This window comes from Amia ocellicauda, chromosome 11 (assembly GCF_036373705.1).
Source record: "Amia ocellicauda isolate fAmiCal2 chromosome 11, fAmiCal2.hap1, whole genome shotgun sequence".
Lineage (NCBI taxonomy): Eukaryota > Metazoa > Chordata > Actinopteri > Amiiformes > Amiidae > Amia > Amia ocellicauda.
The window spans coordinates 5,425,896-5,444,205 of NC_089860.1; the positions used below are offsets into that span (position 1 = coordinate 5,425,896).

The following is an 18,310-nucleotide window of genomic DNA, read 5'->3' on the forward strand; positions in this document are numbered from 1 at the left end:
GGATGCATTTGGTCAGTGGCTTTAGATTAGCTCGAGCAAAGAAGTGATAACCAGGGTTTGATTATAGTAAGCATTCTTTAGTAAGTTTTAAATGCGATTCAGTCAGAACACTGACAATATTCAATCTACACAATTAGTCATTCCCTCACTACCTTTTATCCCTTAGTCTTTCATTTGTAGAATGTGTATAACTTTACTATGAATACAAATGAAAACCACAATTGAGATGTAATATGTGGTAACATCTGTGACACATTGATTTTCAGAAAAGGGGTGTTTATTGCAGCTGTCCAAGTCTTCGACGACAGGAGACATCGACCAAAATAAATATAAAGGTAAGCAGGACATTTCACTACAAAGAAGCCCAATTCCTTTTTTATTATGTTTTCATTTAGGTTGGTTTACCACAAATAACACTACAAAATGCTGTCACAACCTCAGTTTCACCCCAACAATCAAGCAGATTTCAGTCAATGTTCCACTGTTTGCTCCCGATACAACGGAGCAGTAAAGGCAGTAAAGGGTGCAGAAATTACAGTTTGCTTTCTGAGTTTTATGAATTTTGCCTAAGGGTTCAGACAGTCTGCAAAGTACTCCAATGTTGTGCTTTTGCCTGATGTATGCCTTTCAGGAACAAAATATAAATCTATATAACTAATATTTTTCTAAATAAACAAAGACACAAATTGATATCCTTGTGCTAAACTCTTAAATTCAATGCTAAATACATCCCAAAATATCTGATTTTAACGTAAGGCAGCTGGCACAATCAGATCTCCCTGGATATGAACTTTGAACTATTTGTTGCCAAGATTCCAGTACGTCTGAATTAAAACTTCAACAGGTTTCATGCCAACAAAATATCCAGTTTGTGATAAAGCCTGTTAGGTCACTGTGTTTGTTGTGGTCTCAACCACTTAAGCTTATTTGTTTTTAGAATATATACTCACCCTTTCATCATTTATAAAGAAGGGGTAATTAAACTTGCCCTGCTGGATGTATGCTGCCTCTTTACCTTTTCGTTGATCCTATTTCTAATTTTCAAAGTTGTTCTTCATTAATCAGTTTTGCCATCATTGAGTACTGTAGAAGTCTTGCAGTCCTTGTAAATGGTTTGTTTTACATCCCTGAAATTAGCCAATGTTCTATACATAATCATAAAAGGCAAAAGGTGAAGGAAGAAATTAACTATGAAACTAAGGTTATAGCTTCAGATGCTTTTAAATATTCCTTACCCCAGCCAACAAGTTGATAAGTTGGTAAAAATAAGTTGATAGAATATGGTAGAAAAAACTATAAACATACTCGGGTGCTTTATCTTGATTGTACATTTCAAAATGGCTTTGAGATTTTAATCTCTGATCGTATGTTTAAGGCTGTGAAATCAACATCACTGTTTGCAAATAAACAGAAGTGAGATGGTTAAATTGTTAAATTTAGAATGTTTAAGGGATGGTGGTGATAATGCTTTTTTTGGTTTGTACCATAAGGCACTAAATGTTTAAAATGACTGATTTCTGTGAGGTCTTTTTGAATCCACAAAGGAACTAAAAGCATTGTAATGACTAAGTGAATATCCTTATACCAAAGAAAACTAGGGGGGAACTAAACAAAATAGCTCTAACCCAGCTAACCTGTGTATGAAATATTATACGAGAAGTCAAGTCAAATATTGAAATACCAAGCAGTAAAGATTGATGGAGGAAACTTGATTTCTTTCTCTAAACCAGTTTACTCCACCTTTCTCTTGGGGCAGTGGAGGTTTGGATTAAAAGTTTTATTTTGACCGAGTTCACTCGAATAAATACTCTGAACATGCACCATTCTGTATTTCAGTTGATAAACCAAAGAGCAAATCAGAGGAAATGACAAATTATAGGGCAAAGGGATTAAAAAAAGCCAATTAAAGCCCATACCCTTGTAAACTGAATATATATAATATTAATAAGACTATTCTAGATCACAGGCCATTGAAGTATAGACTGTATTCATTTCAGTGCAATAAGGCCAATAATACAAAAAAAAAAATGCAAGTCACTATAAATAAAACTGCTTCACAATTCCAGTTTAAAAATGTCTTTCCCTTTTCTCTTTGCTTATCTAAACAAAGAGCATTCAGAGGAGGAAGGCAATCGTGAGGTTAATGTTTCAGTCCACTGCTTTGTTCCAGGGGGAAGGGGAAAAAACAAAACTTAAAAATGGTCAATTCCACAACTGGATTATCTGGAGTCTGGTTTAGTCTTTTCACCTTGCTGAGCAAGTTGTTTGTTCATATATTTTCAGAACTGGAAATGCAAATAACAAATTTTTTTTTTATTTTTTTTTAAAGCCTGAAGCTTCAGCTGGTTCTGCCCTTCCCTTCCCCTTGGTCTTGAACCTGTCCCAGGTCAGTGATGGCAGCAGGAGTAAAAATAGGAGCCCTTTTTCTGGCCCAGGTCCACACCTTTGTCCTCTGTGAACAGGAGCATTGGGTCAGTCACAGCAGAGTTTAATGCAAGCAGCCTTCACATCCACACATCAGCAGACTCATGGCGTCTTTAAGCAGTAAATAGGACGGTAGCCTCTGACAATCAATTAAACTTCAATTAGGTAAAAACTAAATCTGAAATTTTGGGGGTAGGTCAATTTGATTTGATGTCCACCTCAGTGCAACATGAATGTGCAAAATAAGAGGATATACGGAGTCCTGCAATAATGTAAGGACTAACCTTGATGTAGCAATAAGGCCACTATAACACGTGACTGAAAAATCAATTATACTTTTATACTGGAACCATGGCTTTGCGTACATTTGTACTCATGGGACGTACCAGAGAACAGCATTATTTTGGGGGATCTGCACATTCGGAAAATATTAAAACACATTATATAATGTGTGTGTGTGTGTGTGTGTGTGTGTGTGTGTGTTTTTTTTAATTCCTGAATGTGCAATAACACAATTTTAAAAAGTGTAACAGATCATTAAGGTGATTGCAGAGAGATGGTTGTAAAAAATTCTGCCTTACATTTATATAACAATTGTATAGTTCAGCTATCTGCATGGTTTGCTGCAGTTAAACTGATTATGAAAACAAAGCATTCCTGCAGTCAGTGTCACAGCAGCTGCTTTAAACCTTCTGGCCTGTCCTTGCATCAACCTGAAACTTGTAAAGAGATGCACACACTTAAGGGAAGTAGTCATTGCTATTATAAATATATTGTGCTTTAAGTAGTAACTCAAGAGGAAGAGAATGTACAGACACACATGTTCAGATGCATATTGTGGGTGTCTGAGAGGGGTAATGTCAATCCACACCCGAAGTGAACTCTGACCTGTCATGAGCTGGAAGGAGCTGCTGTTGTAGTAATCTTCTGCTACTTTCTGGAAGAGCTCATCTGCAAAAGTCAAAGAGAGAGCCTGAATCAGCAGGTTGCCTCATCTTGGGACAGAGAACTTGTAAAGCCATACATTTTTGCTGCTCCATAAAATAAACAGGTTCTGGGTAGATGCGTCATGGCTCTCTACTGCAGAACAAAAATATTGTGCATGAGTAATGAGTAATTTAACTTAAAAAGTTGCAAATACAGCAAGATAATCTAAATTCTTCCCCCTCAGCACTGGCATACTATTTGTGTATTGCAAATTTCGTTCTGGGAAATGGGCAAAATCTATACACATCCATTTCCAGGAAACGCAGAGATAAGGAAGCACTCACCAACATTTTTCCCCGTTTTACTTGAAGTTTCAAACAGCTGAGCCTTTATTTCTGTGGAGCAGGAAAAAGACCATCAGGAAGAAAAGCAGTCAACATTCTCATTAGTCATCAGACCACATTCCTATTGACATCTAAAGGCAAGTATGTGTTTGGGTGTTATAAAAACTGGTTCTGCCTGAAAATACTAAAAGTGTAACAGGAAGTTACCTTTTGACCTGTAATATAACCATTCAACCTTTTAGGAAAATATACTACTACTGTAATTTCAGCAGTAAACAGAATTGATAGCCTCTGAAATGACAGACACATGGTTACATTTATAAATGGTTTAAAACCAGCTTCCAAAATGCACATGTTCGGACCATGGTTAACCTTGAATTAAAATATTTTTGGGATCCTAACAAGTCATTAAAGGTATTTCATATCTAGGTTTACATGAAGCCTTTTATGATTACATCATCTTAAAGCAGGGGTAATTTTTGGAATATCATATATACTGCCTCAAGGAGATTAGTTACTACAAACTCACCAGGACTGAAGTCACCCAAAATATTATAGTTCTAAATGCACCCTATACACAAGCTATCTCGGACTGAGTCAGGTTAGATTCCATTTGACCATTCCGCTTTCTCTAACATGTTGGATCCTGTGTCCAAGCAGGACAGAAGACGCACAGGATGTGAATAGAGAGACAAGAGGAGGAGTCTGTGGTCAGGTGAGTGTGTACCATCTGCATAATCCTGAACGTCGTGGTAGTCCACTTTTCTGGTGCTGCGGTCTCCCTGTATCAGGTCGCTCTTTGTACCACACAAGTAAATTCGGCAGTGCTGCAATAAAGGATCGAGGAACAAAATTAGCAATGTCGGATGTATTGCGGAAGTAGATATGAACACACTGGAACAGTCACCACTGTACTTTACTGCTATTAATATCCAGTCTGTGTTCATGGGCATCTCTGTTCATATATGTACACTAGGCTTAAAATAAACTAATTTCACAAAACCTTTTACAAAACAGCAACGAGGATCTATCTGACCAAAGTCAAAAATACAGGGCAAGGTTCTTATACGGGTGTAGTTCACAAGAAGTGTGGGCAGAAATGTAACAATAGTGACATTAGTGCTACAAGCAGTGAGGACAAGCATGCATAATAACCAAAAGATAATGAGACGGTTCCAACTGATTAAACGAGCAAGAATAAAAACTTATGCAATAAGAGCAGTAGTAAGGAGAATCTGGGTGGGGAGTAGGGTAGTTAAAGGGGTATTTTGGTATCTTGCCATTTGAGCCTGATTTTTTTTTTTTTATTACTACACACCCAGTCATACGAATGCATGGAGACCTTTTTAATTCTGTGCGTCCAGTATGAAGTAATTTGAATTTAGCATTCTGTTAGCTTAGCACAATTGCTGGAAGCAAATTATCACAAATTGCTAACTCTTAAAAGCCGGGTAATAGTTCTTTTAACTTCTTAAAAGCTGGGTGGATAGCACAAGTATTCTCTGCATTTCTGTACAATTTCAAAAGTATTTTGATTAATGAGTTAAATTTTGTTTATTTTGGAACTCTCTCGCCGAACTATGCAGCTTTGAGGAGGTAGGCAAGGATAGGCTTTCCTGTGTGTGAATGAAAACACAGAGCACAGGCAGAACCGACAGTCCAAAAATAAGGAAGTATGTGGAAACATTTATTGACTACCAGTACATTAATTTATTGAACTATTAACTTACTATTTATAGTATTTCAGGACTACAAATGACAAACACCAAAGCTTTTTAGTATTTAAAAGATCTATTACTCCTTTTGAGAGTACACAATTTGCAACCATTTGCTTCCAGCAATTGTGCTAAGCTAACAAAATGCTAAATTCAAAATTCCTTCAAACTGGAACACATAGTTAAAAAGGTATCCATGTATTCGTATGACTCTGGGTGAGTAAGAAATGCCAAAATATCAAAGTATCCCTTTAAGTTAAGGAAGTACAAAATGCGTCCAGGAGGGAAGGGGTGAGGATTAGTTATATTTTTATGAAGGATTTCTGAAAAAGCAACCAAAAAGCCACATGTTCCCTACTTTGATAAAAGCATGTTGAACATCTGCACCCACTCAGTTTTACAAGCATTGGCACTGACAAAGCCCATTAAATGAATCATCACAGCATCAGAAATGAGAAAAACAGACTGACCTCCTCACAGTTCTGTAATTCCTTCACCCAGAACCTGGCTCTCTGAAAACTGCTACTGTCAGTCAGATCTAAAGTATGGGTGGGGGTGTGTAAAAACATCAACAAGTTAGAAGCTTCACCATTGGATGGAAATATTTCAGTTCATGTTGTGTACAGAGCTATACATATGAATAACCATAGAATGGGAAGGGTTTATGGTGTTTAGTGTGTAATGAAAGTAAGTAAAACATTTGTAACACTGAGCACAGCTTAAATGAGCAGTCTCCATGTGGAAATGTAAACAGGGCACAACACTAAGCAGAAAAGGGAGAGGACACAAACACAGTACGGCCTGGTAGCAATCAGAGTGTTCTCACTGGGTGTGCCAATTTCAGAAAACTCAGACATTAGAATTGTCAAATAAAAGAATGGATGGTTACACATGATATTTGTGGGGAATTCAATGTCTTCAGAGCTAACAGAGTCAGAATGCTGCACATGTCCTAGAGTTCTAGTAGGCAGGCCCTAATGCGGAGGGATAGTAAGTAGTTCTTCCCCTGATCTACAACTTCTATTTAAAGAAGAATACAGAGCAAGCTAGAGGATCTACAGATCTCAAACACCACAGAGAAACAGATCTCCTGACTCTAAATATAGATGCCCCTGCCCCAGAAAGATGAGCACTGAGTCATTGGAACCTCAGCATGATTCCTTGTCACCGTCTATGAGCAAATTCTTCTGAAGGTGACCAGTGAATGGAGCTTCTTTGCTGCCTTGGAATATTTAACCTTATCAGCATCTGGTGTTGACATATTATTGTCAGTATTATTGTGTGGTATTATTGGATACCTTCAACACCCCCTCCCCCTCCTCAATTTGGAGTGACCAACTACTGAACTCAAGACAAAGCATTTTGTCCTCAGATTCTCAGTGTCAAAGTCATCTGCTGTTTTCCACGCTGCAGGCCCAGAGTACCTACAGTTAATGCATCACACTAGAGACTAGACAGATTATTTAATCCAAAAGGTAGTAGCTCATAAGACAAACCTGCGGGCACGTGAACAGCCACAGGAGTCACTTAGATGCGGAAAACTGAATTTTCCCCAGCTGGCCCAACTCCCCCCTCAACAGCACTCAGCCAATCGTGCACCCTCCCTGGGATCTCCCCGCCAAAGGCTGGAATGTAGACCAGCTCACCCAATCAATAGGCCACACCCTGAATACATTACCACTTAGGCAATGTATTTACTGGAGGCACCCTTCTTGCTTTTATTTATTTATAGTAATTAAGTGTACAGTGCTTCAAAGATGGAACAAAAGTACAAGAGACAAGGAAGGTGAAAGAGGGAAGTACAACAGAGAAAGTACTGTATTGCATCTGTCCTTGATGGTTATTTTGATGACTACTAATTAGCAACATGTCCCCTTATTGCAACAGCACACAAAAAAAGTCTCATAATTATACTATGCCACTTTCTTACTACAAAAAACAAAAATGCCTTGCAAGCAATCCCTTGAAAAAAAGTCTGCAATCCAACACAATTAACTGCAGGATAATTTGAGGCAGGAAATACCCAATGTAGGGAAACAGCCCAAAGTTCTATATTGGAAGGAAAAGCTCCTGCAATGAGTATCAAAGGTCCCTGTACTGGCAGAGAAAAGGGATCATATTTGCATCAATTTGGGGAAAGTTTGGGGAAACATCTGAAATAATTGTGTTCAAATAAATCATAAACATTCCAACAACAGCTGTGTAAAAGGACACATTGGAATGGCATTACACTTGAACCAGCTATCCATTTTGGAAAAGGAATATATTGGTAAAAAAAAAAAAGAAAAAAGGAGCAGGAAGAAGAATCAACAATTCTGTGCACTCCGCCAGTCAGTCTGTGTAGCATTTTCCATTTCCAAACTATACCTTTCACTTGGTATTCAGCCAGTAGCCCACTACCTTTGTTTTGAGCTTAGCCCCATTGTTTTCAACCCACCGATGGGTTGAGATGTATCCATTAATAACTCTGGCACTATTATAGCCATATACATCGTTACACCAGATGTATCAAATAATAATTCAGATACTTAGCTGACGCCCTTATCCAGGGCGACTTACATTTGTGCCCATTTATACAGCTGGGTATTTTACTGGAGCAATCTATGTGAAGTACCTTGCTCAAGGGTACAACAGCATTGCCCCACAACCTTCCGGTTACAAGTCCAGAGCCACAGTGCTGCCTTTGGAAAGGAGACTTCTAATGCAAAGTAGGGGGGAAGCTTGATTCGGGTTCGAGAATTGACATTTTTAATACACAAAAAATATTTATTTTTTATCCAATTTTTACCCAGCTTGTAATTTTCATAAAATCCACAAATGTCATAATTCATAATTATGCTATTTATCTTGGGGAAAAAAGATGGTAGTGTTGCAATACAGGGTGTCTAATCATGATCAACAATGCAGAAACTGATTCTGTAGTTTGTATGCTTTAATTTGATTGGTCCCACATGATTATAATGTCCCTTATAATGGCCCTTTTGCAAGTATTTTGTGGTACAAATTCTCTCTAAACTTTTCCGCATAGGCTAGGTTCTTTCAAATGCACATTATTCCTTAATTTCTTATGCTATTTTCACCCAACAACTTCTACAAATTTAAATTTGAGTGGTATTTCAACTAACTTTTCATATCAAGATTTCACAAACTTTAATGGAGTAAAAATGTAAAAAAAAAAAAAAAAAAAAATTGGGAAGAAAATGGGTAGTACTATAATATAGTTTGTTTAATAATGACCAACTATGCAGCATATTCAGCAGCAAATGTAGGTACAGTGAGGGGAAAAAAGTATTTGATCCCCTGCTGATTTTGTACGTTTGCCCACTGACAAAGAAATGATCAGTCTATCATTTTAATGGTAGGTGTATTTTAACAGTGAGACACAGAATAACAACAAAAAAATCCAGAAAAACGCATTTCAAAAAAGATATAAATTGATTTACATGTTAATGAGGGAAATAAGTATTTGATCCCCTATCAATCAGCAAGATTTCTGGCTCCCAGGTGTCTTTTATACAGGTAACGAGCTGAGATTAGGAGCACTCTCTTAAAGGGAGTGCTCCTAATCTCGGCTCGTTACCTGTATAAAAGACACCTGTCCACAGAAGCAATCAATCAATCAGATTCCAAACTCTCCACCATGGCCAAGACCAAAGAGCTGTCCAAGGATGTAAGGGACAAGATTGTAGACCTACACAAGGCTGGAATGGGCTACAAGACCATCGCCAAGCAGCTTGATGAGAAGGTGACAACAGTTGGTGCGATTATTCGCAAATGGAAGAAACACAAAATAACTGTCAGTCTCCCTCTGGGTCTGGGACTCCATGCAAGATCTCACCTCGTTGTGAGGTCAGATGAGACCAAAATCGAGCTCTTTGGCATCAACTCAACTTGCCGTGTTTGGAGGAGGAGGAATGACCCCAAGAACACCATCCCCACCGTCAAACATGGAGGTGGAAACATTATGCTTTGGGGGTGTTTTTCTGCTAAGGGGACAGGACAACTGCACCGCATCAAAGGGACGATGGACGGGGCCATGTACCGTCAAATCTTGGGTGAGAACCTCCTTCCCTCAGCCAGGGCATTGAAAATGGGTTGTGGATGGGTGTTCCAACATGACAATGACCCAAAACACACAGCCAAGGCAACAAAGGAGTGGCTCAAGAAGAAGCACATTAAGGTCCTGGAGTGGCCTAGCCAGTCTCCAGACTTTAATCCCATAGAAGATCTGTGGAGGGAGCTGAAGGTTCGAGTTGCCAAACGTCAGCCTCGAAACCTTAATGACTTGGAGAGGATCAGCACAGAGGAGTGGGACAAAATCCCTCCTGAGATGTGTGCAAACCTGGTGGCCAACTACAAGAAACGTCTGACCTCTGTGATTGCCAACAAGGGTTTTGCCACCAAGTACTATGTCGAAGGGGTCAAATACTTATTTCCCTCATTAACATGCAAATCAATTTATAACTTTTTTGAAATGCATTTTTCTGGATTTTTTTGTTGTTATTCTGTCTCTCACTGCTAAAATACACCTACCATTAAAATTATAGACTGATCATTTCTTTGTCAGTGGGTAAACGTACAAAATCATCAGGGGATCAAATACTTTTTTCCCCTCAATGTATAGGTGACATGGGCAGGCCCAGGGCAGCATCTTGCTAAGGGCGGCACAGGGCGCCCACACAAAAAAAATTGGAATGGTGACATTTGCATGATCTGTTTTCTATTGCTCATTTGCACGTCACATCAATGATATCATGTCACCATGTGGGACTGTGGGCCAATTAACCTTGTCGGAGTGGGCGCCCTGATTCTAGTTTGTGAGCTAGGCAGGCTACTGCCTGGGAAGGTCTCCCACTCAGAAGTACGAGATGGGGAGGGGGGCGGGGGTAGGCTGACCTCAGGTCTCCCCACTGGAAGCCCGAGGTAGGGGAAGCGGGGGAATCTATCAAATAGCGCACCTCTAACTTTGTACAGTACTAATGCAATAAGTAAAATCAGTCATACTACGAAATGCTACCAAATAAACCACAATTCATTCATAATACTGTGAATATATAGTTTCACAGACATAGTTGCATTTGTTTTCTGGTTTGTGTGAAATAGTGTAATAATCAGGTTCTCTTTTTTATAAGTGTGTTATTCTATTTGTGTATTTGTGTGATTTAGAATTTGTGCAATTTAGTTGTGTGTTTTTTGTTAGCAATAGCGTAACAGTGTATTAATTCGATTCTCTTTTTTTATTTGTATTTATATACTACAATTTGTTTATTTTTGATATTTATGAGTCTTATTTGTATATATTTTATATAGTTTTAAATTGTATATTTATTTGTGTTGTTCCAAATGTCTTAATAAAAATTAGTTATTACAGCACAGAATGGTGCTTTTTTTTTTTGGTTGGCGGCGGGGCGCTGAAAGTGGGTTCACCCAGGGAGCCATACAAGCTAGAACCACCACTGAGAATATTATAGTACAGGTTGTCTAGCTTAATTTGATAGGTGTCACATACCTGTACTCCTTATAATGTCCATATTAAACACTTGCAAATCTAAGTAGTTCCAACCAGGCACAAATGGGGCTGAGTGTAAAGTGTTAAAATGTGTCAGACATTGCGAATTGCCATGGACTCTTATGAATTCAGCCCCACGTCACTTGATCTAACTCCAGAACTGAATTAATTATGAGTATAGCAGAACATTCTTAATTTCTTCTTAGTTTTAGGAAAGTCGGTGGGTGCCCATGTTTAAGGCCCTGGTGATCAAGAGCAGTGTCCCTACCATAGCACACGATCGCTGCTTTGGCTCCCCGGTAGTAGATTCTGCTCATGGCTTCATAGCGTTCTGAACCAGCAGTGTCCTGGGAAAAGGTTAAGAAACAGAGCTCTCGCATCCACCACTTATAACACAGCACCCACACCATCAATGGATGGTCTACCCCACTGTTTTGGGACAAGTTATGGGGAGGGGGTAAAAAAAAAAAAAAGTTTTTACATGTGGCAAACTTTTTACTTTGTGGTTTTAGTAAAAGCAAAGTGAAGGAAAGAGGCATTGTGTTGTGTTTGTTGTTGTTGTATCTTTACAAACTTTACAACATAACCTTTGCTAAAACTAGGTCTGAACCAAAGTTTTTTCCCTGAACCTTCATTTCAGCAGTTTGGCTCGTAAATGAAATTAGATCCTTCTATGTAGAGTCTCCTGAATACTTTCATTGAGTATATAAATATATCAATAATACAGATTGTCGGTACTGGACTTCACCTGATTTTCTTGGTGTCCGATGCAGATATAGCTTCTAAACACACAGGTAAAATCAAGTGTAACCACTTCAGTAGGGGTTTAAAAATAAATACATACAATTTCCCCTTCTTGCTTGGAGTTATTGTAATTTATTCTACCGTAAAGTCTGAAGTGAAACAAGGAGAGATGTCTGAGGTGACAATAATCAAAAACCTGACTGTTCTGTTCGAATTGAAAGCACAATGGAGACTATATGCAGAACTACATCAAAGATTTAAGAACTTTACACCGCTGAATTAAATAGTTTGCATTCCGAAAATCACTTAAAGGAAAAATATTCGGAAACCACTTGACAGCCCTAGTTTAACTGCAGTTGTCCCAATTGTTCCAATCCAAATACTTTTTTAAAGTGTTTTTTTAAATTTAGTCACACAGCAATTTGCACAGGTCTAGCTGTGACCATGGAGACCAAGCATCAAGGAGTCGTGTACTATTAACCCAGTAAGATGGCAGTTCTAGAAGGATATCTACTCACTTTACATGATTTGTGGATTTCCATTGCTTACCCATATTCCCAGTGTCACTACTTTCTCTCCCACTTGGATGGGTTTGGCAACGAATGCTGCTCCAATAGTCTGTAAAAGTAAACAAATCTGAATAAGTTATCAACCTCTATATCAGCAGCAAGTGACTTAAACTTATCTAGGAGCAGGCAGGCACAAACATAATGTGCACACTTATCAACTTTTTTGCTCCTCCTCAAATTTTACGGTATCTTGTATCTTGGACTTTGTATCATCTTACAAGACCTATTACAAACAGTTATTATAATTCAACAATTGAAATTATTTATTTTCAAACAATTTCTGGTGAACTAAATGATACATGCATATAAAGATTTGCTGTAGTTAGTGATTATTTTGTATTTGCATAAGTATCACTTCTATTGCAATGCAATCGCTATTGTAATAAGCTTGTAAACATTTTTGAAAATCTCATTTACTGAGCTCCAGGAGTAATGCAGTTTCCAGCTGGAACTTTTAACTACCAAATTAACCATGTAATTTGATCAATTAAGCTAAGGTCACTCTACACAATTTTTTGCCTGATTGGGCCCTCCCGACAAATCTGCACTGATCGGGACGACAAGCAGCTTGGTCAGAGTGTGTGCCCGATGACAGTGTAGTGTGAGACGGTCCACGATGCCATTGCTTGCCCTCTGATCCAATCGTAAGCTAGTCGGCGCCCCTATGATTTTATTAAACATGTATAATATTTACGACTCAAACGGCACGGGTCGCGTAGGGTGATGTGATCAGGGTCACACGGAGACCGGCAGCAGCCAATGAGAGTTGTGTTGATTGAAGAAAAAAAAAAGCCCAGGAAGAACAAAAATGACAAGAGTATTTGATTTTTCATAAGTAGCTTATTTATTCAAATACTTCAAATAACAATGGTTGTTTTGGGGCAGGTTATTTAAAAATACTGTAATAGAGAGAAGATAATATTTTCAATACCAATTAGTATCTGTAAGTGACTCAGGTCTGTGCAAAATATCAATACCTACAATACAATGCTCATAATGTGGGATGGATATAGTCTGTGACTGTTAATCACCTCCAGCTCTCACAGCAGAGTATACAGGCTATTGCCCTCGCCTCCCCAGCCATGTTTTCACCCACATCCTCTTTTCACTACGCTTTTTGCGTTTGTCCTCATAGACAATCAGCAGTGAGCCGAGTGTCCAGATCCATGTTTGTTTACTTTTTCTCTGGATGGATCATGCAGGTTTCCACAAGATTTGGGGAGTTCTGAGACTGTGTTGGAGCTGTACTTAACAATCGTGTAGTGTTCACGATGCAGAAGACATGAATCATTATGTATGAACTGGCCACCATTCTCCAACTCGGGTCGGATTATAGAAAACGTGTAGTGTGACCCTAGAATTAGGCAGATATAACATTTTAAAGTTAAAGAGTTAAAAGGTTATTTTGATTTAAGGTACACTACTTGTAACATAATGTGTAGCCTGTCCCTTAGTTTGACACCTGTGATTTAAACTTACAGAAATGTGAAAATGACTATGCAAAAAACATACTTATTTAAATATTTAAATTTCACAAGTATTATGCTTGAAAACAAGTTTTATAATGGTGGATTACAATTACAGGTTATACATGCGACCTGATTGCAGACACTCAGTTAGAACTCAGATATTTGGGGTGGGGCTGATTATTTAAAAACAGGGAGTGATATTTTGGAACAAATTTGTTAACCACCTTTTGTGCCTTTGAGGGACTCGTAGGGACTCTATTGCGTTGCTAGACCTCACTGCAGCCTGTGTGGCTCCTCTGTCCAAGCTGTAAGTAGGAATGTGATTTAAGGCAGAATTGTCTAAAATGTGTGGCTTATTGATTCTTTGGCCTTCAGCATATTTAGGCTAAGTCTGTACAGTCTTAGTTACAGATCATAATGTTGCCACATTAGAAGGCACTCACGTTCTGATAAGGGCCCATGAGGAAGCGATTGTGCACATATCTCTCCACAAGACTGGTCTTGCCAACACACTCCTTCCCCAGCATCACCACCTTGGCATCCACACGCTGGGCACTCATGATGGGAGAGGGGAGACGGGGTCTGGGGCGGGGGTCTTTAAGAGAGAACTGGGTTGGGGGAAGGGCACAGCTCACAACACTGCTCTTGCTGGAAGATTAAAAAAATATTTGTCAAATGATGCATTTTAAAGAAACGTTAGGTCCCCCTTTATAATTGAGTGTAACAACACTTAACAGCACATTAATTTATGCTGATGGGTGTTAATATTTAGGAGGTTTAAAGGGTAAGGTAAGGGCTTTATGTAATCAACAACTTAACTTGAAGTACATAGCACAATATATGATAAAAAGTACAAAACTTCCTGGAATTTTATATTCCAGTATTTGAGTACAATGTTCGTGCTTTATCATCATCTTAATTTAGCAGCTAAATCATGAAAGGTCTGATAGCATCACCAACCTTTAATCTGTTGCATAGCAGCAGAGAAGGACAATGGGTTGGAAGAAAAAACAGCCTGAAAATGAGATGAGAGTTAGGCTTAGTTTCAAAAGGTAGTACTAACATCCTAACCCAGTACTGTTGTCCTGTATGACATAATCCTCTCAATTTTGCCTAAAATACATCAAAAGAGCGACTTTAGAAACTTTTTTTTTGTTCATTTTATTTTTTGCTTAAAAATAAAGTGTTCTATTATTATTTTGTTTATACTTCAATTGTAGAAGCACCCTGAAATAAAGGCTAGCTGTTACATGTATTATAATAAATATCTTAAATGGATTGTTTTGTCTTTGATTGTTTGTTTTGGGGAGGAGGAGATTGTGGCCATAATCCCGGATCAGTATTGTTTTTTTTTTTGTTTGTTTTCTTTACACTGTAATCTAAAATTATACTGTGTACAGGATTGTAATGCATCCGCTGTAGTATCAACCAACTTGGGCGGCAGCACAGTAGTTAACCGGTCAGGACCGAGCTAGTTGCTAAACTCCTTTATTGTACCAGAACGCTACTGTGCAGAACTCCGTGCAAAAAGTGCCCCAAACATGAAGGTGTGTCGGGTAGTACTGGAGTAGGCCAACTACTGCGACTTCCCCAAGGCTGTTAATATAACAAGTGCGATTTTCCACCCTCTCTCACACTCATCCTGCTCATAAACTGCTCTCTGGACTCGATTTATCTTACACGTGAATACGTGTCAGGAATGAGTAACCATCTTACACACACACAAACCACCAAAACAAATATGAAACTACATTATGACAACAGACGCCGAGAGATGACATGGACGTGAATAGATAAATGCTCTTGTCAGGATGATCAAACTGTCCACCACAGCAGCCCCTCACCTCCTTGTTCTGGTGTGCTGTGAGTAGTAGGCTACATAGGCTGCTATGCCATCCATATCATACACAATATTTTAAAATGGCATCGCCCTCTGCTTCTATGATCAAATCGCCTGAGCAACCTCGTTAGATAACCTGTGTATACATGTAATAATAACAGGAATTAAAATAACCACGTGTACTAATATGCCACTAAAATCCAAGGCAAGGTGAGATTTTCTCAACTTCGAAAATGCATGATGTTTGTATGTTGTTGTTGTTTTTCTTTAAGAACTCCAAATAACAGGAAATTATAATTCACTCACATCCATCAGCTGCCAAAAACTAGCATAAAAATAAAACCTAATAAAATAGATTAGCAAACATCTCAGATCACTGTTTCGTAACGATGGAGTGAGTGGCACGCCCAAAGGACGCGTCCACCGATTCAATACAAGAGCAAACGCTGTCAATAATATACTGTACAGTCAATATTCATCGTGGCTTCAGTCCCTATGCTTTTGTTACGACACAGAGTGCACTTGGCGCAAATATCCATATCCAAAAGCGTAGCTTAAGCTAGTAATCGAAAGCAAAACAATAAATACAACACTTACCTTCAATCTATACGCGTTTAGTTTCCATTTTTTTACTTGTTAACGACAAGTGTTCAATTTGACATTTGTGTTGTAAGTTAAGGTCTCAGAAATTTCACAATTTGTGAGTTCCAGCCTGAGTCGGCATTAATGCGTACCAGAGATGAGCTATCATCAGCAAGCAGCATCCGATTTAGTGTAGCACCCCTACTGCAAACAGGGGGCCGCTCGGGTTCAATTGCATTTAAGTTACCGTCTTTCCGTCGTATTTCATCAATACGAATTAAAAATCTACATTATTTAGGGAAGCTGTGAATATTTTAAGCACTGCCCATATTTCAGGTACTGCTGTTAACCGGCACAAATGGGCAGCGCTGTCGGTGTTAAAGAGGAACTGAAGGGCATCGGTAGCAGGTATCGTGGGGCGGAGCTGCTGGCTGGTGGGACAGGAAGTGAAATAACCTCGCTTTCCTTTGGCTGAAGTGGGATTTCCTGAAAATAGAAGGAGAGTGGAGACTTTAGTGCTGGCATTTTTAGACATCGTTTGCGGTTAAATCTCCCGACACGACGATGGACAGACGACTCTGTATGCTATAAACACAATCAGTTTTTTTTTTCAAAAGGGCATCATGTTCGTTGCGAAGGGATTTCTGAAAGATGTCAATGTCCCACATCAACTTTTTGCACCTTAACAATATTAATACAATTTTTCAGTTCTACAAATCACCCTTTAAAAATCGCTTTGATGTACAATTCTTTACGCTTTATTCTATTTAAAAGCTGACACATTTTTGAGTCCATTTTTCGTGTTTTTTTTCTTTATTAACCATGAAGCACGTGAGGGAAAACATTGTATTTAAATGTTTATGGGTGGTTAAAAAATCTCCACCATTTGTTATGTACACGAATTTTCCCACCCTGTATGAAATGTGCTATAAGTTGAATAAACTATTGGGAAGTAAGTTTTTCAAGAATGTGGTTCATGTCAAATGCAACCGCAAGTGCTTACCACATTGTTCCCTAAAATTGTCCCTGAATGAAGCGCAGAACATAAAGGAACATCACTGAGTCTCTTAAATTGTGTGAAAGAAAATAGAAAAAAGCGCAGCTTGATTTTTGGGAAACAATTAACATTTAATGAGGGACACTATTTTGGCACAAAATGTTTCTTCAAAGTCCTGAACAGTCACGTAAAACCTTAATTCGACAATGAAAATCTGTTCCGTGCTAGTTAATTGGCAATACATAGTTGCCTTAATTGCATTCACTTAATTTAATCCATCCTAATGTCACTATATGGCACACAGGTGATACATATTCAGCCTATCTAAGAATTATATACATGTTTTGCTTAATCAACAAAATAAACAGTTGCAAATTGCAATCAATTGATACCATCAGTACACAGGGATATAAATCAATTATTGTGCATATGATTATTAACTGGATTATAGCCAACTGCTCTTATGCAACTATTTATATTAAAATAATAGTTTTATCTTAATATTCTAATAATTTTAAATTGCAAATGGATGGAAAAATAACATATAGGACTGGTATCATAGAACCAGTTTAACACTTTTCTTGGATTAACCAAGGTTAGGCTAAAGTCTCCTGGGGGGTATTCCAGAAAGCGAGATTAGCAAGTAATCGAGATCTGTTGAGACAGAATTTGATAAAACCCTGAATTTGCTGTTCCACAAACCAAGATCAAAGTAGTTCTATATCAGTAACTATGACAACTCATCCTCTGAAGCTAACCTGCTACCTGGCAGGATAACTTGTGCTAACCTGACCAAGCACATATAAATATGGTTTGTCAACCAATCATTCCCTTGGACATCATGGCCATGTGCGCATTGTTCGACAAGCTTTGCGCCGTGAAATAATTGTTAGACATCGAATAGATGTCCTGTCTCATCAGAGCTATATCTTTATGAGCGTTATCGTTTTTCGTGCAGTCAATCGTTTATGTCGGCAATCTACTGAAGCCACACATTTCCAACGTCGCACAACCTGGATTTGCACTCACGCAGATAAAGATACTGTGCATTGCCCTTAGATTTTTTGCCAATGGAAGCTTTCTGTGCCATATAGGCGATGCAGAACACGTCAGAAAAGCCACGGTATGCAGGGCCATTAGAAGAGTGTGTGTTGCATTAAAGCGTTTTTTGCACATTTTGTTTCGTTCCC

The 18,310-nt window shown here is 38.5% G+C and overlaps 1 protein-coding gene across 3 annotated transcripts; it reads right to left on the reverse strand.

Moving 5' to 3' along the window:
- Positions 1 to 353: 353 nt before the first annotated feature.
- On the reverse strand, positions 354 to 16,523 carry rab24 (RAB24, member RAS oncogene family). 3 transcript variants are annotated; one of them, XM_066716446.1, is made up of 10 exons: positions 16,139 to 16,523; positions 14,662 to 14,716; positions 14,145 to 14,309; positions 12,213 to 12,281; positions 11,188 to 11,266; positions 5,881 to 5,948; positions 4,423 to 4,522; positions 3,696 to 3,746; positions 3,313 to 3,375; positions 354 to 2,452 (listed from the first exon to the last, which is right to left on the reverse strand). In XM_066716446.1, exons 3-10 carry the CDS (start codon positions 14,259 to 14,261, stop codon positions 2,388 to 2,390), a joined length of 612 nt encoding a protein of 203 aa, XP_066572543.1. In that variant the 5' UTR covers positions 14,262 to 14,309; positions 14,662 to 14,716; positions 16,139 to 16,523; the 3' UTR covers positions 354 to 2,387. The 3 variants fall into 3 exon arrangements, with proteins under 3 accessions (XP_066572543.1, XP_066572542.1, XP_066572544.1); XM_066716445.1 differs by having other exon boundaries at positions 14,145 to 14,349; XM_066716447.1 differs by lacking the exon at positions 14,662 to 14,716 and having other exon boundaries at positions 14,145 to 14,349.
- Between the last annotated feature and the right edge of the window lie 1,787 nt (positions 16,524 to 18,310).